Source organism: Phocoena sinus, chromosome 4 (genome assembly GCF_008692025.1).
Source record: "Phocoena sinus isolate mPhoSin1 chromosome 4, mPhoSin1.pri, whole genome shotgun sequence".
NCBI lineage: Eukaryota > Metazoa > Chordata > Mammalia > Artiodactyla > Phocoenidae > Phocoena > Phocoena sinus.
In genome coordinates, this window is record NC_045766.1 from 66,092,519 (window position 1) to 66,119,381 (window position 26,863).

General features: G+C 41.4%; 1 protein-coding gene across 1 annotated transcript in view; it reads left to right on the top strand.

Moving 5' to 3' along the window:
- Window positions 1–7,489, top strand: part of TPRG1 (tumor protein p63 regulated 1) — a 110,871-nt gene extending 103,382 nt beyond the window's left edge. Inside the window, 1 exon segment of the mRNA XM_032629399.1 lies at window positions 7,277–7,489. Within this exon segment, the coding sequence (XP_032485290.1) occupies window positions 7,277–7,489 (213 nt within the window).
- The last annotated feature ends 19,374 nt before the right edge of the window (window positions 7,490–26,863 follow it).

Genomic DNA, 26,863 nt, shown 5'->3' on the forward strand with positions numbered 1-26,863 from the left:
AACCCAGAGCTGTAGAATAATAGTGAATGGATCATGGATACTCTACAGCTTAATCAAAGTGATTTACAGACCAACCCTTTTTACTTTTGTCTGGCATCTTTCTCCTTATTTTCAAGGGAATTATGAAAGTGAACCAATGTTTTAGCAATCAAATGTAACTTTATATTCTTAACCCCTTGGTTTCCTGCTACATTAATTCAACAAATATTTAATTATTTATATATTTTTTATTTTAATTTTTTTTGGCCGCACGGCTTTTGGAATCTTAGTACCCTGACCAGGGACTGAACCCGTGCCCTGGCAGTGAAAGCGCTGAGTCCTAATCACTGGACTGCCAGGGAATTCCCTAACAAATATTTACTGAATACCTACCTGGCATTGAATACTACGTGCTGAGCAATGCTGTAGATAATTATTGGGATAGCAAGAAGAATAAATCAGATTTTGCCCCCAGACATTTATAGTGTAGAGGAAGAAGGCAAAAAAGGTAATTAACAAATTATAATTTAATGTGCAAATACTGTTGATAGAGAGATTCAAAGTTTTTATCAGAGCCCAGCAGAGAGAACAGTTAAGTCCCAAAGTTAAGAAATGTGATAACATTTGATGTGAAACTCAAGGTAAGACTGATTTAAGCATCAAAGCAGGTGGGGAAAGACATTTTAAATAAAAGAAACATGATTAGAAGCTGCAAATTACAGAGGTGTATGTTCTTGGACAAAGAGTCGTTCACTTAAGCTAGAGTTTAAAGTGTGTGTGTGTGTGTGTGTGCGTGCGCGTGTGCACGGGGAGGGTTGGGAAAATGGAACAGGATGAAGATGGAAATTAGGATTTGTAGAAACAACCCTTTTGTAGGAAAAAAAGCTTTTGCCGCATCGTCCTTTTTTCGTCTATATGCCTGAACATACCCACAGTCACGGTGTCTCTATAAAGATAATTCCAAGTAATATGTGCAAGGGTGATATAAACATCTGTTTATCTTCTGTTCAGCTGTGTGGCTTCCCAAGGGGTTTCCGTTGCTGGGTATTGGATGGACGTTTTACTCCAACATGCTTCACTTGCTGCACGGGGTGGCTGAAACCTGTAGCCTGAAGGCTTGGAAAACCTGCTCAGCTAAAGAACGTGGGCCTGCAGGCATGAAACCTGGTCTCTTTACCCAGTGTAAACAGGAAGCAAGTGATGGTTGTAATAAGGAAAACTGAGCCTCTGGACAGTGAACTGCTGGCAGACAGCATCTGAAGCAAACCAGGGGCCCAGTCACTCAGCTGGTAAATAATCGCTGTAAAGTCAAGAAGAACATTACACGCTCACACACACACACACACACACACACACACACACACACACACACACACACACACACACACACAGCTATACTTTACCCTAACCAGCACACAGACCCTATGTAACCGGAGTTGTTAAAACTTGACCCTCTGTTTTTGAGACTGGAATAAAAGAGAGAGCCAGGGGTGGGTGTATAAAAGCTTTTAGAGAAAAGTATGTGGCTGGTGGCATTCGTATCAAATGACATCGCGTTCCTGTCACACAGATTGAGTTCAGGTGCTTGAAATGCTCAGAGAGCCAGCTTGGGGACTTGGCCTTTTGTCTGCCTCCTTCAATGCACAGCTTGTCCCTCTGTCTTCACAGCCCCTCCTCTTTACAAAGCGCTCACAGAAATGACTGGAAATGAAGTGCATCTGACTCGAATGAAATGCCAAGTTCACTGAGTATGAAATAGTGTCAACTTTTTCTTTCCAGCACTTTGATTCTGAGGCCGCAGAGAATTCTCATGAAATAAAGCTTATGATGAGGACTCTGGGGAGGCATCCAGTAACCCAAACTGATATATATTGATCTGTGAAAAGGCATCCTGACAATCAGAGAGTGTTGACCACGGAAATGTTGAGGTGAATTGATGAATTGCACTTTGGACTTCAGGAAATCATTGTTCGGCGATGACAGTGATGATGTAGTTAATGATTTATTGACAATATTCATTATTGGCAATAAGGCTTCCTTTAATGCTTTTGCAATATGACTCCAAATTCCAGCCTTATCTTATTCACCTTCCCCAACCCTTCCTGAAAGACATTAGCATGTGGGCACACACACATAGAGCTTATTACAAACCCTTTGTTTATTAAAGTTAGTTTAATCTGTGTAACCACCCTATGAATTTGATGGTATTAATAGCCTTATTTTATAGAAAGGAAACTATAAAATTCAGAGAGGTTAGGTAACTTGCCCAAGGTCACACAGCTAGAGAGGGCCATATCTGCAATGTAAGAGCAGATCTGTTTTATCTTAATACTCATGTTACATCATGCTATATACTTCCTTTAGTTCAGTGGTTCTCAACAGGAGACGATTTTACCCCTGGGGCACATTGGCAATATCTGGGCAACACTGTTGGTTGCCATACCCAGGGTTGTGGTGCCACTGGTATCTGGTGGGTAAAGCTAGGGATGCTGCTTAACTTCCTAAAATACAGAGGACATACTCCCCTGCAGCAAAGAATTATTTGGTCCAAAACAGCAGTAGTTCCAAGGTAGAGAAATCTTGGATTAGTTGTATAGATGGACAGCCATACTTCTGACTTTAATTCTTAGAAAACTGGATGAAATATTTGAGATGCATACATGAAATGCAACAGAATTAAAAATAATTTTTGCCTTGAGTATTTGGCGGAGCATTGTGGAAGAGATAGGATTTGAGCTTGGTTTTGAAAAATGAGTTTTTTCAAAACTCATTTTTGGTTTTTTAGTTTTTCTTGGTTAAGAAAAATGAGCACTATAGATCTTTGTGGATTGAACAGACTGTCAGAGCTAGAGATTCTTAGGCAAGCTTAATACAGTGGGTTTTTTAAAAAAATTTTTTAAAGGGAAAGACTTTTAAAAATAAGATCTTACTCAGAACCCAAATACATAAAACCTATAAAAATCGAGCAGCTCTGATTGATGTGATTATAGGCACTGAAGCTTACCTTCTACCTTTTCTTCCATATCTTCTCCCCAGATCCTCAGGTATCTGTTGTTTGAACACTATTAATAATAGCACTTTCTTTCTTTTCAAAAGAATCCTGGTTTGGATGATAAATTATATGGTCACCCAACCTATGAAGAAATCTAGTGTTCTAAGGAACAAGTTATGAAAATTATTGAGTCTGATTTTTTTCTCTATCCCTTTTGAAAATGAGGAACGTAAATTCTTTCCTAAATATTAGGATTTCATTCAAATGCTTCTAGCAACTTACATAACTATAATATAGATATCAAAACCTGGAAATTAAACATTGGTACAATACTATTAACTAAACTACAGACCTTATTTAAATTTCATCAGTTTTCTGTTTTGTTTTTCCTAATGTCCTCTGTCTGCTCCAGGATCCCATATTACATTTAATTATTCTGTCTCTTTATTCTGTTTCACAGTCTTTCCTTTATTTTCATGACCTTGGTGATTTTGAAGAATACTGGTCGGTTATTTTGTAGAATGTTCTCACTGTGAGTTTGCCTGATGCTTTCTCATGATTGGATTGTATTGAATTCGATTTTGGGGGGGCACAGATACTGCAGAAATGATGTGTCCTTTCACTACCTCCTATTGCAGGCTCACAATGCCTGTATGTCTTATTACCAGTGATGTTAACCTCGATCACTTGTCTAAGATGGGGTATGCTATATTGCTCCTTTGTAAAGTTAGTATTTTTCCCTTTATAATTGATAAATATCTTGGAAGAGGTACTTTGATGCTCAACCCATATTTTTTGAAGTCATGGTTTCTGAGTGGAATTTAATATAGCCTTTGGCATCTAGGGAGCTTCCATTATTTTAAAATAGTGCATATCACAGGTTTTTACAAAAGTGCTTTCTGGAGTCTATCGTGCATATTAAAGAAATGGCCTTCAAAGTCTGAAACTGAAGGGAATAGGACTAAGGAAGCTAAAATCGTTCTTGCTTGTAAGTGATAATATTTATATCTATAAATAGTATGCTTTAAAAATAGTTTTGAGCAATGCACTTGGGTCTAATGAGGTTCGTATTTACCATCGTTATCATTATTATTATTTTCCCATTTTCAGATGTGTAAACTAAGGCTCAGGGAGATTAAATGATTTTTCCAAAGTCTAATCTAATCATCAGTAACAGATAGGGCAAGGGAACATACTTTTCTCCCACTATATGCAGTGATAGAATGGACATGGTTAGATTACAGTGAGTTCCATATCACTGGGTATGTCCATGTAGAGGGGTGTGGCTTCTTGGAGAGGATGAGTGTAGGCAAATTAAACAGTAGATGAGTGGCTGGAATCTATAAACCTAAGGTCACTTCTGACCTTGATTATTCCATGTTATTAATTTATTCTTCCGATTTTGCTTTTGTCTCCTGGAAACTTAAGAAAGAACACTTCTTTCTGACTTTTTTTTTTTTTTTTAAGATACTGATGATGTATTTTCTTATTTTTTATAAATTTTATTTATTTATTTATTTATTTTTGGCTGCATTGGGTCTTTTGTTGCTGCGCGCGGGCTTTCTCTAGTTGCAGCAAGCAGGGACCACCCTACATTGCGGTGTGTGGGCTTCTTATTGTGGTGGCTTATCTTGTTGTGGAACACAGGCTTTAGGCATGCAGGCTTCAGTAGTTGTGGCATGCAGGCTCAGTAGTTGTAGCTCGCAGGCTCTAGAGCACAGGCTCAGTAGTTTTGGCGCATGGGCTTAGTTGCTCTGCGGCATGTAGCATCTTCTCGGACCAGGGGTCAAACCTGTGTCCCCTGCATTGGCGAGTGGATTCTTAACCACTGCACCACTAGGGAAGTTCCCTTTCTGGCTTTCTTATCCAATCAGCTAAAGAGCTGGTGGAGTTTGCTGTAAGGGATGATGTCCTCCTTTCCAGAATCTCCAGGCTACATGACTATAGTTTGTTTCATTCAATGATGCTAATATTTAGATCCATTCTAAGGTCTCAAAGAGGATGCTAGGACTGGGAACTAGTAATAAGAGGTAACTGCTGTCTGTCTTTGTCACTATAGGCTCATGGAAAACTAGCAAAATCCTACCTGTCTGTTGGATTCTTTAGTCAGTGATATTTAGAAGTGAGTCTGTTTTTTAACAGACTGTTTGACATTATCTAATTCGGTAAATATTACTTGAACTAAAGTAGAGGGACAAGTACCTTAGTTTATTTTGAAAACCCACAGATACTGAGGCACTCTAGCAAACTCTATGTTGCTTATCATAAAGTCATTATTTTTTTAACTTCTGATATTATCCCAAAACCATAGATTTAAATGCATCTTTTCAAAAGAGCAAACTGAGGCTCGAAAAGCGGAAGAGAATTTACAATGTCACAGAGCAAGTAAATCAGCAGTTTTATTTGCATGGCTTTTCTTTCTTTTTTTTCCTTATAGGTTAGGTCAAATAGTAGTGATGGACATATTCTAAATTTTAGATTCTTTTTCTTACCAACAGGGAAACTAAGCCTCCAATGGAGAAGTGGTTGCCCAAGGGCAATTTGGTATAAAATTAAGAATCCAGGATAAAACCTATATTGAAAACGGGATTATGGGGAAAGACTACAGCCTTCTCATTCTTCATTGAATCGTCATTCTGTATTAGTCCCTCAAAGCCAAGATGGGCCTCCTCATGGAGAAAAGGAAAAACAATGGTGTCTTTATTGAACATGCTTAATAATTTAGATTGATATTGGAATATACTCTAAAAGTTTTAATTTAGACTTGTAAGCCAGTTGCCTAGGAAACATATTTGGATCTTACTGTGAGTAGGCCCTTATTCCTCATGTTCCTTTTTACCATGGTGCAGAAAGTGGAGTAATTCTGGACAAATCATTTACCTTCTATTAGTCTTGATTTCCAACACGGGAATGATGATACCTTCTCTTACTTACCCGGTAGGCTTATACTGGAATGAAACAATGGATATAAAAGAGCTTATTGGAAATACAAAGATATGAGCTTTCCTAATTCATTTCCTTCTTTATATCTCTGTTTGCAGTGCTCCCTGAGTTACCCTCCTCTTAACCCAATTCAACTTGATTTGACCAAAAGAAGGAATTTTTTTTCACTCATTTAACTTAAAGTTCAGGATAGGCTGATCCAGTAACCCAAATGGCTGTGTGAAGAATTACTCTCTCTCCATGTCTTAGTTCTTTCCCTTTTGTTGGTTTCAGTCTGTCAGGTTCTCACTGTGTGGACAAAATGACCATGAATACGTCCAGGCTTGGATGCTATCAGTTTCACAGCCACATTGGTCATGTGCCCATACCTGAATCAATCTCCCCGACCAGAGGAATGGATTCCTCTGATTGGTTAGGACTGAGTCATGTACTAAAGTCAGCTCCGCTTAAGCTATTTGGAATAAATGGAAGAATGTGGTTCTCCAAAGGAAAATCGAGGTGCTCTTATTGGAAGAAGAGTCTCAAATGGAGGAAAGGATGCTGGCTTGGAAAGGACAGCCGCTGACAGATAGGCCCTCCCTAACCTCATTTCACCCATTGAAACCCTATTAACCCTTAAAGGATTGTCTCAAGAGTTTCCTTTTGAAGTCATTCCTAATCCTCTAACCACATACGATTTCTCCCTCTTTTGTGTTTCTTTAGCATCACGCGCCTCTTTTCGCTGTTTATTTTCGTGGACTTTGTACGATCATCACAAGTTCATTTTCTATGTTATTATAGTGTCACTTCTGTGAGGGCAGAGACTATATCTCCCTTGTCTTTGAATCTTCAGCAGTACCCGACTGGTGTCCGATCCATAATAAACTATCAGCAAATATTTGTTAAACTGACTACTTAATGTTGTACAAGTTACGAATAATGAAAAATAAGATGTGGCAGCTAATTTTATTATGTACATTATTAACGGATTAATTTATTAAAAGACTAACAGAAGCAATGTTAACAATTCTGAGATACGATTTCTGTTTAAGAAGTAAGAGTAGGGCTTCCCTGGTGGCGCAGTGGTTGAGAGTCCGCCTGCCGATGCAGGGGACACGGGTTCGTGCCCCGGTCCGGGAAGAGCCCACATGCCGCGGAGTGGCTGGGCCCGTGAGCCATGGCCGCTGAGCCTGCGCGTCCGGAGCCTGTGCTCCGCAACGGGAGAGGCCGCAACAATGAGAGGTCCGTGTATCGCAAAAAAAAAAAAGAAGCAAGAATAACTGCAGCTCCAGGAGAGTGGTCAACCATTGTGAGCACTGGCTGGGGACGGGGTGTCTCTGGACCTACTCTGCATTCACTAACTCTGTGCCTTCTCCTCTTTAGTCGTCCGGGTTCATGTCTAAGCTTGTTCCAGCTATCCAGAATGCCCACAGGGATTCCACTGGATCTGGAAGAGGAAAGGGATTGATGGTGTTAACTGAACCCATTTTGATTGAGACCTACACGGGTCTGATGTCATTCACTGGAAACTGCAACAAACTTGGCTATTCCCTTGCCCGGGGAGTGTTGGTTTTTGACACTCTTTTTGGGGGATAAGTACATCATCCATAGCTACATCATTACTGCAGATTCTGTTTCAGCCCACCGTATTTTTGGACTGAAACAATTAGTTATTGTTAAATAGTATTACATGATTTTGAAGATTCAGTATCTTAGGGGACCTAAAAGCTTGATTAGATTGATAAATGCACACTTCAGACCTTACATAAGGATAATCAAATTTCTTCAAACCAGAAAATAAATGCTCCTGAGCCCATCAAATAATGTTGGCAAATGAATGACAAATGAGCACCTGATCATAAACTTGGGGAGGACCCTCTGGGTTCTTGTTTCTCTGTCCTCTAAATGTAGGCTTGTTCTGGGTCTTTATTTTCAGCCCTCTGATCCTGATCTTCCCTCTCACTGGGGTCTCAATCTATATTATTTTAGCTACCTTTTTTTATGGGGATGACTTCCAAATCCATATTCTCATCCCTGGTGTTTAAGACTCAGTTTTGCACTTCTGTCTGCTGATCTCTATATCAGTGTTCCAATGACCACTTACACTCAGCATCTTCAAAATCTCGGATTTCTGTATGGGATTTTAATGGCCCCAGTCATCATCCCTGAAATCCATCAGTTTTGATGTCTTTCAACTTCTTGCCAGATACATTCCATATAGTATCTGTCTTTGTCTGGGCTGCTATAACAAAAATACTACGTGCTGGGTGGCTTATAAACAACATAAATTTATTTCTTACGGTTCTGGAGGCTGCAATTCTGAGATTAGGGTGCCAGCCTGGTCAGGTGAGGGCCCTCTTCTGGGGCTCAGATTTCTTGTTATATCCTTACAAGGTAAAGGGGCAAGAGTGTTCTCTTGTGCTTCTTTTATAAGGGCATTCATCTCATTCATGAGGGCTCTGCCCTCATAAGCTAAGGCCCCCTGTTTAATACCATCACAATGGGCTTTAGGATTTAAACATATAAATTTGGGGGGGGGGCATAAACGTTCAGACCATAGAAGTACCACATCTGTATGTGACTTAGATTGTGCCCAATGCCCAGATGTCAAACTTAAAGTTCATTCTTCTTTCAAAACTGTTCATATACTCCTTCTCCTTTCCATTCTCACAGGTATGTTATTAGATCATGTTTTAAATTCTGTTTACCTGGATATTTGTTATACACTTTTAATTGGTATCCCTGCTTCAAGGCTGACCCTCTTCTAATCCATTTTATACTTGGTTGCCAGACTCCTAAAGCACAATTTGATCATATCATTCCCTGTTCAAGAACTTTCAATGGCTCATTTCCTTTTGCAGGGTTTTTTTTTTTTGTTTGCTCATATGTTTTGTTTTTTTAACAGCAGACCTTTCCTTCTAATGAAATCTGTTTCAGTTGCCCAATATGTAAAACAGATAGAAGTAGGACCACTATGATTGAAACAGAGATGAGAATGCCACTGATCTCCTCTTTTTTGGGTCTCAGAAGTGCCTCTGTGGAATGTCTATGGATCCCACAGGAGTTTAAGAAGAATGTTTCCAAAAATACTCTTCTAGCTCATTCTGTTTCTATTTTCTTTTCTCTCATATTTCCTCTTTGTCGCTCCTTGACTTAGGTCTAATTGTGAAGAACTCAGGATGTCATCTCATCTGTTTTCATCTCTAAATTTTTTTTTCAATTTTATTGTATTTTTAATTTATTTTGAAAAGAAACTTTTAATGTTGAGCAGTGTAAACATTATTATAATTAGCTCTTTGCCTGTCCAAAGAACCAAAGTTGAGACACCTTGGCTGGTATTCAAGTTAAAAATTCCAGCTGTTTTTTGTGGGGTGGGAAGGGGGAAGGGGGTGCTTGTGTGAAGTCTAAAGTCTTTTCTTCAAAATGCTCACTTCCTCGATTTCAAAGATTTCCTCTGATATTTCACAAACATCAATTTGATGGAGGCATTCAAAATCCAAACTTTGAATAACCCTCATTTTATTTTGTTTTTATCTTTGTTTACTTCCATTAGTAGTTCTCTCCCTCTCTTTCCACTTCCCAGCACCCACTTTTTTTCCCCTCATGACGGCAAATATTGGTATAGTCCCCAAGGCAGGGAACTTCTCTTCAGACTGTAAAAGGAAATGTTGAAATCCTTAGCTGTCCTGTCAACAGTAGTGGAATGAAAAGTCGTTGGATTGTTTTGGCAGTGGTTCTGAAGCAGGCACAATTGGCAAATTATTATAATACCACTGCCCGAAAATCCCCATTTGCCTCAAGGTAGTGGTGTTTGTTGACAGAAGCCTCCAAAATGTCCAGCACATTCTCTTGAGTTACCATTTAAGGATCAGTCTGACAAGTGACTTCTTTCTGCATATTTATTCCCCTTGTAACCTAGGCTGGACTGTTCCCAAATGACCTTCGAAAGGACACAATGCAGCATCATCAATGGGGCAAATCAGAAAAGATGAGAGGAGGGAAATATCTCTTAGCCCTGAGGTCAGTCTGTACCAATAGGGTACCAAGGTTGTTTAGTGTGGAGAAGAGTGATCTCAGAGATGACATAAGAATTGTCTTCACATTTCACACAGATTGTCCTGTGGGATATTCCAGACACTGATAAATGGGATCTAGAAGGCAGGATTATGACCAGAGGATGAGAGGATTCAGGGATTTGAATGGCAGTTTAAGACAAGAAAGAACTTCTTATAGTTAAAAATGTCCAAAGATGGGAAGCTTTGCTCCTTGGAAGAGTCTCCCATCACTTGATGTGTACTAGTAGGGACTAGATAAAGTGGATATTGTGAAAGGGATTGTTAAAGGGATGATTGATTAAATCATTTAAAACCAGAGAATTTATGATTCTCCAAATAATTGTTGTCGATGATTAGGTAATACATCCTTTTTTTTGGAAAGAGTTGAATCAATCATGTGAGACCCTGGAAAATTACCTGAACTTTCCTAAGGTTTAATTTCCTCATCTGTAAAATGGAGACGATGCTATCTCTTTTGTCTACTTCATAAAGACCTTGTGATGATTCCATGAAATGAGGTTAAATTATTTTATTAAATAAAACTCATTGAGTATCTGCCCGTAGTGCAATGTCACTTTGGCAGCAGAAACTGGGACACCATCCAAGGGAACTAAATTCAGCTCTTCTGGGAGTTGTTTTTTGGTCACCATGGACCTGCCGACCACCTCTTTCCCATTTGACACATGGTATTCTCACTTGGGTTCCTTGTCCATGAGCTTGACAAGTAACCACAACCCACAAACCAGGAGACCTATATGTATACCTGGGCTTTTCCTTCAGGCTATCATCTGAACTATACCAATAATGTCTCTCAAAGGGGCATCCTAGGTCTGACTGGGAATAAGATTTGATACAAGAGGCATTAAGTACAAAGCATATCATCATAAAAATGTCATGGTTGGCCATTTTCTCTATCTGATCTTTGTCTATTCAAGAAACCCTACTAGAAAATCTCCGATAAATCTCTGTTCAGAAACTATTTGAACAATTCTATTGGCAGATTGCTCATAGTCTTCTGATACATCTTGGGCAGCTCTGATGGTTAGAAAGTTCTCCTGTTGATTTAGATTCTGGAACATCCATCTGCCATCTCTTTTATTTAAAAATAACATTCCCATGCTGGAGTAGGTTCAGCTTGTGTTTCAGTACCTGGATGTGGGGCATTGGGGTTACAGAACCAAGGTTGATGGATTCTCTAACACTTGACAGGAAGGGGAGCTGCCATGAATCACCACGCCTGGCCTCCCAGTGGGCAGTCGGGCCTTCTTGGAGGCTGACATTTGACCAGCCTCTAAGGCAGAAAAGAGAAGCCAATTTATGAGGATCTTTTGCCTTGCACCCCCTTCTCATTGTCCCTTTGCTGAAGCATTACTAAGGAAGCCCGATTCATAGAGCCCTGGGGCTAAGGAAGCAAAGAAACCATCTAATCTCATGCTTTCGTTTCACAGAACACAGAGCAAAGGCCTGGAAACTGGAAAGAAATGTCTCAAAAAGCAGATGGCGAACTTTTGGCAGTATGGGGATTAAACTCTAAAGCTTCCAATCTCCAATTCCAGCTCCACTGCTCTTTCCATTCCCAGGAAAAGGCACGTCATCTAAATCAGCGTATCATAGTTTCTGTGTTCATTCTGACGTGAGAAAACAATAGGTCACCGTTGTTCAGGGGGAATTTCCAGAAATTACCTGTATTTTCTTAAAGGCTAAGGTCACTCATGGAGCTCTCTGATGTCCTATCTGATTTAAAAGCCCAAACAAAGCTGCGGAAGCCAGCAGATATTTTGTAAGGCAGCCTTACCTCTGCCTGGCATTTTGTGGGGCAAAAGAGGGGAGGGCAAAAGTATTAAATTCAGGCTTAAAAGCTCCTCAGAAATTCTTTACACGCAGGAGACCAAGTTGGAGAAAAGAAGATGACTCCTGCCAAGGGGAAGAAAGAGAGAGATGAATGCCTGTGGTTTTCAAAGGTTAACAACAACAACAAAGCCGGAGTATTTGCACAGGGATGAATGTTCATTGGCTTTTGGCCAACAACTGTACGAGGGCTTGTGCCCACATCCTGTAGCTGTGGTTTAGGGACGCTGCTCATGAGTGACTTCTTATGCTTAGTGGCAGGAAACTTTAGTCACTGATGTGTAAACTCACCTTTGGTCTGCACCTCCCACAATGTGCTCTGAAGGCAGTTCGGGGACCAGGCCTCCTGCTTTTCTTACAGATACCAGTTCCTCAGAGATACCAGTTCCTCAGTTTAAGGAAGAACTCAGTTTAAGGCCTTGGGAGAGACTGAGACTTGATCAGTACTTACCTTACTCCACTCAGTTGTAGCAACCCCTTAGGATAATTCTATAGCCACAGGGAGGAATTATGATATCCTCTGCGAAATCCTCCCTTTAACCTCAAAACCCAAGACAAAAAAACGCGAGCTGTGTTTCATTTCAGGGCTGCAGTATGAAATCTGAGAGGCGAAGTCAGGAGGTTGCTTGTGAGCCTAGATCTTGTATCTGATGAGCTATTTTACACTCAATTTTTAAAAGTTCGTAGTAAACTCAAAGTCTCCTTTTCAGTGAAGCTAAATGGAATTTGCAAGAAATCCCTCAAAAAGCAGATGGTGAGTTTTGGGCAATACTGGGATGAAACTCTAAAGCTTCCATTTTCCTGCTCCTAGGCACTGCTCTTTCCATATATCCCCATTCCCAGGGAAAGGCATATCATCCAAATCAGTGTTTCACAGTTGTCATCTAAATCGGTGTATCATAAGTTACTTTGAGGTGAGAAAACAATAGGTCCAGTTTAATTAACTCTCATGTTTTTAGGTAGATATGAGAGACTGTGATGTTACATTATGGGTAGAGAGTATGTTGAGATCAATTTCTCTGAATTACCACCTCGTCTCTCACATCCTGTCCACAATGCCTACCTCATGCATCTCAGGAACTACTTTTCCTTCCTTTTATATTCCCTGCTCACTCTTTATGGAATTATTGAAACAGATTGGAAGGGACCCTAAAGGTCATCTAGTTTAACCTCCTACCTATTGCAGGAATGCCCTCAACCAAAACACACAGTAGATGCAGGCTCAGCTTCTGCAAAATCATTGCCAGGGCAGAGAATCCCTTGCTTTCTACAGCAGCTAGTTCTACTGCCAAGCAACTGCAGCGAGTTAAAGGTTTTTCTAAATATTACATCCAAACCTTCCTCCCTGGAAAGTTACCTATTTGGTCCTTGATCTTCCTTTGAAGTTACCCCGGGTAAATCAATTTCCTATTTCGTATGGCCACACTTCAAATAAAGGCAGCTAACTGGTGCTGTCCCAACAAAGTAGTTTTATTTTTGTTTTTTGACACAGACCCCCGGTTACCACAACCGTTCTTCATGTGCTGGATTATCCATAGCCCCTGTTGAACTCCTCCTTGTTCGTGGACGATTCTGTTTGGTTAACATTTCTTTTAAAATATTGTATTCGACACTGGCATGGCAATTCAAATATAGGCTGACCAGTGCAGGTTAGAATGTAGCTGTTCTTCACTTGCCAATGTACTGTTATTAATGAAATCCAGGTTTTCTTTATTATACTATTTGTTCACATGAAGCTTATGGTCAACTTCATACTATATATAATATATAACATTATTTTTCTGATTTAATAATATCATTGAAGGAACCAATGAGGCCACTTTAGTATGGATTAATTGTAACGAACCTGGATTAGCTCCTAGTAATCACTGCTTTTCTCTTTTGACTTTTAAATTTATTTGTTACATTTTTTCTAAAGTATGTATTTAATATTTTATCCTGAATCAGTGTCAGACTTATTTTTCTATAGTATCTGGCAACCAACATTATTTTTAAGTGGGATTTTTTTCTGTCTTCAGTCTAGAGGACAAAGTGGGAATTGTTACCATGATGGGCAGCTGAGCCAAAGAAGTACAGTAATCAGAATAGTTTACTCCATAGAGATCTTTTTTTTTTTTTTTTTTTTTTTTTTTGCGGTACGCGGGCTTCTCACTGTTGTGGCCTCTTGCGTTGTGGAGCACAGGCTCCGGACGCGCAGGCTCAGCGGCCATGGCTCACGGGCCCAGCCGCTCCGCGGCATGTGGGATCTTCCCGGACCGGGGCACGAACCCGTGTCCCCTGCATCGGCAGGGGGACTCTCAACCACTGCGCCACCAGGGAAGCCCCATAGAGATCTTTGGTATTGGTCAGCTGATCATTTTGTCCTCAGAGCAAAAAGAGATGGGCAGTCCACCCAAGTTTTATTTGGTCTGTGTAAGCAAGAGTAAACAGAAGGCTGACTCGAATCAGCATCTACCACCCCACTGTTACTGAAAGTGGGGTCCAGCTGCTTGCCACTCTAAAGCCAATAAAAAGACAAGGTTGGTGGAGAGGAAATTTGCTTTATTTCAGGGGCTAGCAATGGGGTTGGAGGGGAGTGTGGACTCATGTCCAAAGGCCAGCTTCCCCATGCTGACAACCAGTGGGCAAGACCTTTAAAGGGGAGATTCAGGGGTGTATAGGCAGAGGGAGGGGGCTACATGCAGCAACAGCACAGCTAGCTCTGACAGTCGTCTTGAGCTTGATCGTGCGGTGGTCTGACCGGCATCATCTTGATTGTTCAAAGTACAATTAGTCTTCAGTTCCAGAGTCAGTTTCTTCCCATTTCCTTGAGGCCAATTCTCGGAATTGTGGCAGCTTAATGTCATGGCTACAGTCTGCTCATCATGTAGTTAACTTCTTCCAGCTGGTAGGGGTTTCAGTCTCTACAAAACAGCTCAAAGGATATGGCTCAGAGTATTATCTATAGCCCTTGAGGAGGAGCTAAAGGTCCTTGACTTTGCTTACTGACTAAACTATTGTCCTGTTTGACTATTTTCCTTTGTTTCTGCACTTTCTCACTTCTCTGATTAAAGTTCTTCTTTGGCTAAAGTTTTTCTACAGACAAAAGGCAGGCAGAGGACGTGGGGGAGAAAGGACCATAAGGTCCTGCTCCGTTTCACCACAATACTATTATCTTCATTGAATGCAGATTGCCCAATTCAATGGCAATAATTCCCACTGTCATTTTTGGCCTATGGAGACTAGCCACAATGAAGCTGTTTAAGAATGTTGGGTTTCCCCTCACGAATGTATTTCTCTTGGCCTTGGTGAAGGAAGTGTCTCTGAATCTTCTGAGGGGATATAGTTAGAGGGAAACTGAGAAGCTCTTACATAATAAATACACTTGAGCATCACAATCTCCCTAAGCCTTTGGATACCTCCTTCTAGCATTTCAACTTCATTCAGTATACCCTTCCTCTGGGTACACCTTTCAGTCAATTAACCAAGCAAATTATTGGAGCCATTTTTTCTCCCACCAAGCCTTTTTATTGTTTCCAAAAAAGAGTTTTGTCCACAGAAAATCCCAGTGCCCCACATTTGTTACAAAATCATTCCCTAGGTCTGATGCCAGGAGAAAACAGTGAGATCTGGAATTCCTCCCACCAGCAGCATTTTCTGAAATGTAGACAGTTTATCAAATATAATTTATTCAGAAAAAATACAGTGTTTTAAGAACTTAATTCCAAAAGAAGACTGAAAAAGCCCAAAGGCTGAGCAGAAAACAGCCTCTGCAACAGCACCAGGTCAGGTCAGGCTGAGAACAGCCAGCAGGGTTAGGCTCTGAGAGAAAGCCCACCGGTCCTACCAGGACACGGCGGTAGGCACAAGAGCTCCTCCCCTCCCACCAGGAATTGATGGCGGTGGCCATTCTTCTTCCCAGGCTGCCCACACACCCCACTGGGGGCTTCCTGGTCTCAACCAGGACAGCCACTCCCCCAAGAAGCCACAACTCTTTAACACTGTGCTACCTCCTCCCAAGCAACCCCGCCCCTCCTTCTTCCGCTTCAGGCGTCGCTCAAGGAGTCCTGCCCCGCCTCTCTTGGGGGGTACGGGGCGGGGGAGGCTCCTCTGCGGGAACCAGCTGGACCACTGGGGCACAACTGACTCTACCTTTTGGAGTGTTTTGGGGTCTTCTGGCTGCTGCTCCTTTTTGACCAGTAAGTGGACAGGAAGCAGATACTCAGGAGTGCTGTTTCGGGAGTCGTTCACCAAGGGAGAGACTGGATGGAAGGCGGTGTTCTCTGTGGGGTGGCTAAACTTCAGAGCTTCTTGAGCTAAGACCTCACCAAAGTCCAGCCACTTAGAGACTGCCTCCTCTCCATCTAATATGGCAGGCCTCCTGGGGTGGATGACGTTCAAGCCTTTGCAGGAACCCACTGTGATGATGGTGTAAAAATACAAGAACCCCCTCCAATCCCCACCCCGCCAGCAGTCAAAGATCCCGGCCACTGTCAGCAGCCTCCAGCTGTCCCAGACTTTCTCCCAGTCCTCAGGTCCCTATGCAGCACCCACGCTCTCTGACCTTTGTTCTGATTTGGGGGAAGTAGATGAAGTAGGGTTGCCTCTGACTTCTTGCCTGACATGGCTGCCACTCACAGAATCCATCTGCTAAAACAACACAGCGTCTTCCTTTTCCCAGAGGCACCTTGAAGGACCGTTTCTCCATTATGGTGTCACTACAACAGCTGGGAGTGTTGAACTGCAGCTTGGAAGGATCCGTTCCTTTGAACCAAGACGGGACCAAGCCCCATCGCGTGGCAGCAACAATATGCTCAATTGAGTCTCCAAGTGCACCCGGGACAGGAGCCCTGGGCCGCTGGACTGCAGGCTCTTGTACGAGGGGCAGTACCGGTCCGGGTCCCTGGCGGTCCCTGTAGGCGCAGGCCCTGGTGAGGGCCTCCCTGGGCAGGTGGCAGTACATCCGCCTGCATACCCTCCGCGCCACCTTCACACTGTGGGTCCCTCCGCACCCGCGTGTCTCTCTGCGCACCCTGCGCCAGGTCCCCCGTTGGAGCCGTTTTGAGTGACTCAAGCACATTGAATTCAGAATCTTATCCTGGCGCCCTCTAATCAATAACATTTTGTTTGTCCCAACCTGATATCGCTGCCACCTAGATCTAATACGCTTTGAATCAGTTCCCATACATGTTTTCTGTTAGTATGAATTGGCAAAACCTCAAAATTCTTTAGGGGCACGTTGCACCTTCTCATGAATAGTATTTTTTTTAACTTATTTGTTAGAAGCTGAATTTGGTTATAAGTCTAGAAACAATGCAGAATGAGAATAGATTATTGTACATTTAATCTCGTGCTGACTGACTACAATTGTTGATCCAATTGTGTTTTTTTTGTTGTTGTTTTTTTTTTTTGCTTGAGTGAGACAATAAATTCCCTGGCACCTGGTATTGCCAGTTATAGATCTGGCAATTTTTTTTTTTTTTTACTTGATATTAAGAATCATCAGTGGCAGTTTACTGCCAGGTGTTAGGACCAGCAATGTGCATCAACCTTCTAAACCTATGTCATATTCTAGTCAATAGGAAACTTGATCACCTCTCTGTTCTGTAAGACATGGCATTGGTCTGTTTTCCTGATGCTATCATGTAATGACCTAACCAGGTGAACAGGAAGTAGAAAGTATTCCAAAACTTGTGTGACACAAATCTCTCCAAATTCTGAGGCTGATATCACTGAAAGTCACATTGGTGATTTTTCCAGGGTGTCAGTGGTCTGGGACATGTTAAGATACACCTCCTAAGGGAAATGACAAATTTCTGCCTTCTTAGCACTGAGAAAAAGCCACCATGCTTAATGGGATTCCTCAGATTATAGAGGCAACAGTTATCTCCTTCGGGTCTGCTATTTGAACCTACTGATCAAGTAATCCCAAAGGCTGCTAGTTTTGAGTAGGGGACAGAAAAGGAAAAGGCTCTGCAACTGGTCCAGTCTGCTGTGAAAGCTACTCTGTCACTTGGGCTATATCCCCAGTAGATCCAGTGGTGCTTAAAATCTCTGTGGCAAATAGAAATGCTGCAGGGAAGCTTTGGCTAGCCCCTCCAGATGAATCACTGGATAGACCTTAGGATATTAAGCAAAGATATGCCATTCTTCTAGATAACAGTATTCCTTTTGGATTGCTCCTGGGCCCTAGTAGAGACTGAACACTTGACCACACACCATCAAGTTGCAGTGCAGCCTAAGCTGCCCATAATGAACTGGATGTAGTCTGACCCACCAAGTCTTAAGTTTAGGCATGCACAGCAGTTCTGTCTTATCAGTTGGAGGTGACATATACCTGCTAAGGCTCAAGTAGGTCCAGAGGGCCAAGCAAGCTGCGTGAGTAAGTGAACAATGGTACCTACTCCTACTACATTTTCTTCTCTCTCAACCTACACCTATGGCTTCATGGAGAGTTCCCTACAATCAGTAGACTGAGGCAGGAAAAATGAGCCTGATTCATAGCTGGCTCTGCGTGATTTGCTGCATCACCTGGAAGTGGACAGCTGTGACATCTTCTCCATGGTGGTCCTGAAAGACGATGCTGAAGAACATGCCTCCTAGTGGGCAGAGGAAATGGAATTCCCTTTCCATGTTCTGCTTCAAGACTACTTTCTAGTTTATAACTGAGGAAACATGTCTGGAGTAGGGGTGTGATCCAGTTACTCTCACACGTTGTCTCACAGAGCCACCACTGCTTCCTAGTGGTAGAGACATGATGCCGTCTTCCATTTTGCCTATATCAGGTTGGGTACATTTCCACGTAATAGAAACCATTTCACAATTTTAAACAGAAAGTGTTTTAATATATGGAATTAAGTATTTACAACATCGTTACAAAGGCTGGAGGCACAGGCTGGGACTCTGGAAGTGATTCCCAGAACAACATTGCAAAACTGGCACACCCAAGGATTAGTTATCTCTGCCGTACACAAGAAGCTAGGCAATCAGGAGGCTGCTATCACGATAGCAGGTACCAGGAGCACAGCCCCTTAGCTGTAATTCAATAACCAGGAGTTTTTTCCTGGAACTGTTGGCTTCAGAGCCTCTTTCCATCTGCTAGATCTGTACCAGCAAAATGAATACGACAACTTCTGCCCCCATCCTCCTTACTTACTCTGAAGTAGGACGTGGGAAGAGCATCCTGTTTATTCCTCTTAATAGTGATTGCAAGAATTTATTGAGTGTCTGTAGGTACCAAGCAGGGTGCTAATATCTTTGCATTCATTACATCAATGAATCCTCGAATGAATCTCTCAATATAATATTAATGTCAAACCTCCATCTTGAAATGGGGAAAGTAAAAGTACAAAGAGGCTAAGAAACTTGGCCAAGGTTCTGTACTCATTGGTAGAAGACCTGGATTAACCTAGAACTTAATCATATCCAGAATCTAGCTACAAAGGAATCTGAGAATTGTAATGTTTAGTTTTCTAACTTCTGCAGTAAAAAAAAAAAAAAAAAAAAAAGCCTACTAAAACAAGGTTGGAAGAGATATTGAGCTGGTCATCTCACTGAATCCTCAACCTGACATATTTAAGATAGCTGTTGAACTATGTTTCAGCCTGATTATCAGCTCCTTGAAGTTATCCACGTTTCTCCTCCACCACACACAGTTACCTAGGTAATTGGTAAATGTGTTTTATGATGCTGATCTCATAGGCATTTGGGTTTCAATCCATGTCAGTAGCACTTGTTTAAGCTTCCAGGAAAACACTGCCTTTTTGTAATCTGGTTTTATAGAGCAGCAGACCCACTTAGGCCTTCTCCCTGACTTTAAAAAGAAATAATATATTGATTTTACCAAGTCGTATATTCCCAGACTTTGTTGTGGTTAAATCAAAAATACATAGCAACACTCAGAATGTGTCATCACTACAGAAAGTGAGGAATGGCATTTTCCTGGGGTTAAAAAAAAAATCATAAAGAAGACTAGCTGAGTGATGCCCGGAGCACCAGCCAGGAGCTTGACAGCTTTAGAATGGAGCTAATTTACCAGAAGTGTAGGCCACACCTAGAATAAGCAGAACATGATGACCTGGTAGGTATTCTGGCCAGAAGGAGTGTGTCAGGAAGAAGAGATGAGCTGAGGCTCTCCCAGGCTACCATCAGCTTCAGGGAAAGTGAGCTGCAAGCAGTAGACAGTAGCCAACTGATTCTAGTGACTTTTCAGATAATGATTCCGACAGGAGAGGTGGAGAACGTAGGAAGTCAAAATGACTTCCACAGGAAATACAACGTGTTCAGATTTGGATAAGTTTAGTATGAAGGGCTGTGGGACATAAGTGAAAATATTCGTGTCTCATCAACAGGTACATGTGAAGGTATGTTGCTTAGGAGGCAAGATCTTTGGCTTGAGATAAAGGCCAGGGAGTCATCCAAGAATGAGTGGTAGCTGAAACCTTCAGTGTGGATGAAATTGCTTAGAGTGAGGATATAGAACTTTCTGCAGTGATGGAAAATTCCAGAATTCTATGCTGTTCAACACAGTAGCCATTTGTTGTGAAATATGGCAGATGAAACTTAGGAACTGAAATTCTATTTTATTTTAACGAATTTAACTTCATGTGGCCAAAAGTGTCTAGTGGCTATCCTATTGAATAGCACAGGTATAGGAATAAAGAAAAACATGCTGAAAATGAAATACTTAATAATAGCAATATTGAATATCTGAGCTTATATTGATGGCACCAAAGATAAAAAAGAACACATGTCTTTTTGAGGTTTTTTTTCCCCTCTCATATTTTATTAAATGGTAAAGAAAATCCAATGATACCAAAGAGTTGTGTTGGAAACCAACAGCTTCCCAACTCACCTCTTCCCACTTCCAGCTTAGTGGTAACTTAAGAGCCTTTCTTTCTGGTTCTGCTGGTAGTGACCTTCTATTTCTCTATACTGATTCATCAATATCAGATATTATCTGTTGACTGCCTTCTATGAAAGGACCAGACTTAGTTCACATATACTATCCTTCACACTTCTCTTTCCTCTCTACCTGTTTATTTTCACTTTTCTATTGATAAAATTTGTTACTTAAATAATACATTTTCACTTCTATTTCTCTATCAATATTAGTTTCTATTTCATCTCCCCTCTGTGAAAATAAAGATGTTGGTGAGATAACTCTAGATTTCTCCAGCCACTCTTATTTTTTGCCTTTTGTCAAATAGGCATTTACTTCTATCTTATCCAGGTTATAAACATTTACATTCTGTTCTGGAATCATATGAAGTGTGTCACACTTGTCTGCACTTGGTAATTCTGAGAAAAGAAGTGATGAGGCTTGTGGAAGGAGGAACGTGAGACAAATTATCTATGCTTTGCTTTAGTTCTCCGTTTTACTTTGCTGGTGCAAAAATAATAACTCATTGTCTATATGTCTCCAAATTTACCATATAGTATCTTATGATTTTCTTACAGGCTTATAAGTTATTAATATCCTTGTTTTGCAGATAAAGAAATTGAAATAGAAATAAATAGAATGACTTGACCAAGGTCACGCAACTGGAAGTAGGGAAGTTGACAGTCAAGTTAAGTTTTCTGATGACATATCACCTTGCAAATCTTTCTCAGTAAAGTTCCCTGACCACTCAAGTTTGCAAAAAAGTAATGGGTTGGGTTTCTTGCTTTAGGTTTAAAATCCATGGTTCATTTTGGAGCGGAGAAATTTGAAGCTTGTGTTCTGTGGCCACATTTTCTTTCAAGGAACTGCAGAAATACCTCCAGGCATCTGGGTACATCATGAACCCAAGTTGGCAAATGCTTACCTATCGGTAAAGAATCATACAACATTAAACTAACATTTACCGAGCACTCATGTGCCAGTGTCCGGGTTAGGATATTTCATACTCATTATTTTATTTGCCCCTCACAGCAACTCTTTAAGTAGAGAACATATTAGAGATGGAATTGAGTAATTTGAATGTCAGTAACTCACCCCTATCATTGAGTCTTCTCCTTCTTTAAAATGGGGTAGAATAACCTGTCCCCCAGACATATTTTGCAAGTGTGCATATTTGGAAGATGAATTGAATGTGGTAAAAGGAAATGAGATTAAGTGGTTTGGTTACTTGGGAGATAGGTGTAGACAAACATAACACTGATGAGTAATAGTGAAGTCTTATGAGGCTTTACTTCCGTTACCGGCAGTGAAACTGACCCCAATGAATTGGCACTGGGAACTGCTCTCGTGCACAACGCAGATGACTCCGAACACTCTTCTAAATTGCTAAATCCCAATGAGGATCGTGATAGCATGATGGTGCAGTAGTAATGGGTTCCTGATCCACAAAACCGACCCAGGATATTTACTGTCATTTTCAGGACACTGTGATTAATGCAAACTCATTAAAGAGGTATCTCAGGCAGGAGAGAGATCCAGATTTTATGCAGCTTATATGACAAGGGGGGGGCGCTCTTTGAGAAAAAAAGACTGTAATACTATAAGTACAAAATTAGGCACAAAAATGAATGTTTTTGAATGGCACAATACATCCCAATCAAATATCATCCCAATCAATATTAAAAAATATAGATATTACAAACCTGAAATTTACTACAAAATTAAAAATTCAGAAAATAACATAATACCTTTGTTAATTAGCACACTTATATAATAATACTTTGTTCATACTCATTGTGACTGCATATTATTTGACTACCTCTTCCTACGACAAGGGGAGCAGGTGGCCTTGGGTCCTAAGCCAGAAGTCAACAGCGTGGGCCGCAACAGCAGAGTAAAATGATAATGCCGAGATTTTGGTACCTATTTCACTTATACAGATTGTTTTTTAAGAAAGTTAAAAAAAAAAGGGAATTCTCTTGCGGTCTAGTGGTTAGGACTCCGTGCTTCCACTGCGGTCAGCTAAGATCCTGCATGCCGAGCGGCTCGGCCAAAAAAAAAAAAGAAAGTTAAAAAAAAAGATCTGTGTCTCCTTCCGCATTTGATCCTCAAAGGCTGTTCCACCTGAGGGGGTCTGGGGTCCAAGAGTGAGGTTCCCTCAGACCATCCACCTTGGTCTCTCCAAGGATAACCAAGGAAGACGGGCTTGAGTAATCCACACCATGGAGTATTATTTAGCCATAAAAAGGAATGAAACACTGCTGCAAATAACACCATGAATGAACCTTGAAAACATGATGCTGAGTGGGAGGAGCCAGTCAGAAAAGACCACATGTTGTATGATTCCATGTGCATGAATGTTCAGAAGAGGTAAATCCACAGAGACAGAAAGTAGATCAGTGGCTGCCCAGGGCTGGGTGGTGGGGAGGGTGGGAGTGACAGCTAAAGGGTACCAGGTTTCTTTCTGGGATGAAGAAAATATTCTAAAATCATTGATGGCTATGGATGCACAACTCTGTGGATATACTAAAAGCGATAAATTGTGCTTTTTACACAGGAAAAAAAAGCGTTTTCCATAAGGAGAATTGTTCATTCATTTTTTCTTCAGTTTATTGAAGTATATTTTCATAAAATTATTATTAATAGTTTTGAAAAGTTTCATTCAGCTTTACAATTCATTGTTGATAGTGCAAAATATTCATCAAGTTTCTTCCACATATGAGATATGAGATTTGGAAGAATTTTCACGGGCTACCTCCCGGCTCTACATATTTTAACTGTTGTTCTTCTCCACTACCCTCATGTTTCCTGTGCCAGACGCTTGAGGGACCATTTGTATCTTCATAGGAGCTGAACTTTGGTCTTGCCCTTTCTTTGAATCTTGTTGCTAGTTGGTTACGGAAGTAGAGGCCAGTCTTCAATCAAGATAACGGATAACTTAACTCTTTGTGAAAGTGAGTGGGAACCATATAATTTTATCCTACCTGCTTAACCACAGCTCAATGCTAATCTCCCTCAACGTCCCTTTAACCATATCTCACAAATGCCTATGGTCATTCTGACACCCAACTGGAGGGGACGAGTGATAAGGGGGGAGACAAAATGGAAAGGAACAGCACTTTAAACCAATTTCAGTTAAATAAAATTTACTTTTGAAAATGAAGGAATAAAAGGAAAGAAAAATGGCCATGGGCGTATATTGCTAGGGCCCCTCTCACAGCCTCAGAATGGACCCATTAAGGGAGGTATTTTGAAATTTAATCTTTATTAGCTTCACAAAAAATCCACTCTGACCCTAGGATTGTGGAAGGAGTAACAGATTTGGAGTGCAAAGTCTTGATTCTAGTCCTGGCTTTCCCACTGATTCATAATATGGACCTTGGACAAGTTATTCACCCCCTGGCCCCTCAGTCATTCCTTTAAAAAATAAGAGTTTGACTAGGTAACACCCAGTTCCCTTCTCCCTCTGACATTGAATTGTGTCAAATAGAACTGGCTGCAGTAGCAAAATCCACACAAATGGGGACCTTCCTGCCTTCACAGTCTCAGGGCACATATCATCTAGGCCTAAATTCAGGAGGCAGAGGCAATCCTGGCTATTTTCACTCCGTTTTAGAAGCAGCTGCCTTGGTTTTCAAGAATGCAGTCATCTCTTCTCAAGGAAAAAGGTGTTGTCTTTCCAGGGACTCTAGTCCCCTGTGCATCCCAGTGATCTTGTGAGTCACTACATGATTGATGAGGGGCTTGTTTCCATGGTGACCACTTCTGCTCTTTCCAGCAGCTGGAGGGCTTAACCCAGCCCTGACACAGCTTCCTCAGTTGGGTTGGGCATCCACTTAACCAAAGCATTCAGGGCAGGACTTGACAGCTCGGCACTTTGGGCCCTGGAAGGGATTCCAGAAGGGAGAAGGGTGGGAGCATGGTGAAACGACTCAACTGTGCTCTCATTTTTTCCATGGGTTAAGGTCTCAAGAGGTGTGTCTTAGCTAGAAAGGAACGTTAATGGCTAAGGAGGCTTAAGGGGCTCTCAAATGCTGAATGAAACATTTCTTGGTGGGTGGGGCTGTCCAGCGAGACTTCCCCATCCCATTTGCTTCTGACCTTCATAGAACAATCTCCTCTCTACCCTGGTCCGTTGGGCTACGCTGACTACATCTCAATCTCAATAAATACACCTCTTTCGCTACCAATCAATTCTCTGACAGTTTCCAGGTCTGTCCTCCTCTAGCTGCTTTTCCGCAGGTCTGTCAATGTAAGACCAAGAGCCACTTGCTTGAATGGAGAACCATGCCTAAAATTTAACAGACAGTCACAGCTGTGTTAAGAGGATTCAAGCTCGAGTACGTTCTAAAATAGAACTCGGCCACAGAGGGCATGGAGACATGCCCTGCTCAACACTGCCAGAGAATGCGGCCTGAAGCTTGGGTTTTCACGCCTCAAACTCATTAACCCCAAGCCTGCATTTCACACATCATGTCCCTCCAGAATCTCTGGCTTCCTTTCTTCAAACAGAACACCCTTTTCTCCCTCAGTGGCTTTGACTGGTCCTTGACTTTGTTATTGATTCTACTACTCACCCAGAATGTTCTGAATGCCAAGGCTACAGTAGGAAACAGAATGTCCCTGTGGGGGAAGACTTGCTCTAATTATTAGAATTACTGGATTATAGGCATGTAGAGTTGGAAGAGATCCTAGAAATCATGTAATTCTACCACCATCATCCTACAGTTTGGGCAAAAAGAGGACCAAAGTTTATGCAGTGAGTTTGGGCCATTACCGAGAAAGTGGAAACTAACTCCTTACCCTGTATTTATTTCTATTAGACCATTTAATAATCGTTATTCTTAACTCTAAATAATTTTGCAAAGATACTTTAGGTACGTTTTATAGACTTAGGTACCTACTACAAACATTGAGACAATTGCCTTAATCGTTTAGTTTGGGAGTAAAACCGAGCCTAGAAGTGCCAAAGAAATTATCCCCTGACATACACAAACATCCTAGATATCGTTTTCCTTATCCAAATCTCCACATACAAACATCATAGTTCATAACTAAACACACTGATGTATACATATATTCATTCAAGAAGCTATCAAACTACGGGCTGTGTGCAGGTGCTGTCTCTTGTCCTGTGAACTACCGAGAGAGGAAATAAGATAATGCTGAGGTGGAGTCCCTAACACAGCAAGAGAGCCAGGCATGGCCCTCTCCCACCCTTGCACACTGTGACTGTAGAATAAGGCAGATTGGGATACCCATTTTTTAAAAGGTTTAAGATGGCTAAGGGAAAGAGGAAGAGAGAAAGATTAATTTAGACTAAGTCCAAGGAAGGCTTTTGGGGACGGTAGTATATGACCAGGTCTTAAAGGATGGGTAAGAATTTTACATGCACACAATGGCAGGGGGGTGATCATCAAAGAGGGAGAAGTAGTGTGGACACAGCATGGAGATGGGGAGGGCATTGAGGGTGTTGTTGCCAACTTGTGGTCAGCTGATGCTATATCCCATGGCTGAGTCAGAAGGAGGAGGGAGCACAAAACTCTACTCAGAAAGAGGGAATTCTCACAGAGTTATATCAAATTTCCTAGGTGTGAATTCCCACATCCAGAAAAAAACACCAAGTAGGTAGGACTTTCAGATTTTGAGACTCCCTCATTTTAGCTATTTCTCTCTAAAGAAGTCCCAAGATCTTCCTCCTTGCCTCGGTTCAGATCTTAGCTTTCTACCTGGTAACACTAAGATCTTAGGCAACTGATCCAATCCTCTCGGATCCTTTGTTTTCTTATCCATATACCTCCTCTAGGGTGCTTGTGAGAATTTAAATAACATAAAGCCTCCACACTGCTCAGAAGAGTACTTGGCACCTATGAATATTTAAGCTCTTCCCTGTGAGTTCAGTCTCCCAAGGCTTGAAGACGGATATAACTGGACCATTTTTTGAGGCTTGGGTTGAATCGTTGACAAACCACAGAGTCAGTATAGTTATGCGTAGGGTGATCAACTGTCCCAGTTTGTCCAGGACTGAGGGGTTTCCTGGGATATGGGACTTTGATTGCTAAAATGGGGACAGTCCCAGGAAATCAGGATGGTTTGTCACCCTACTCTTGTGGTTAAGAGTGGGGCCTCTGGACCCAGTCCATCTAGGTTCCAATCTTAGTTTTGCCGTTACCATATGCATAAACATGAACAAGGTACCCAACCGTT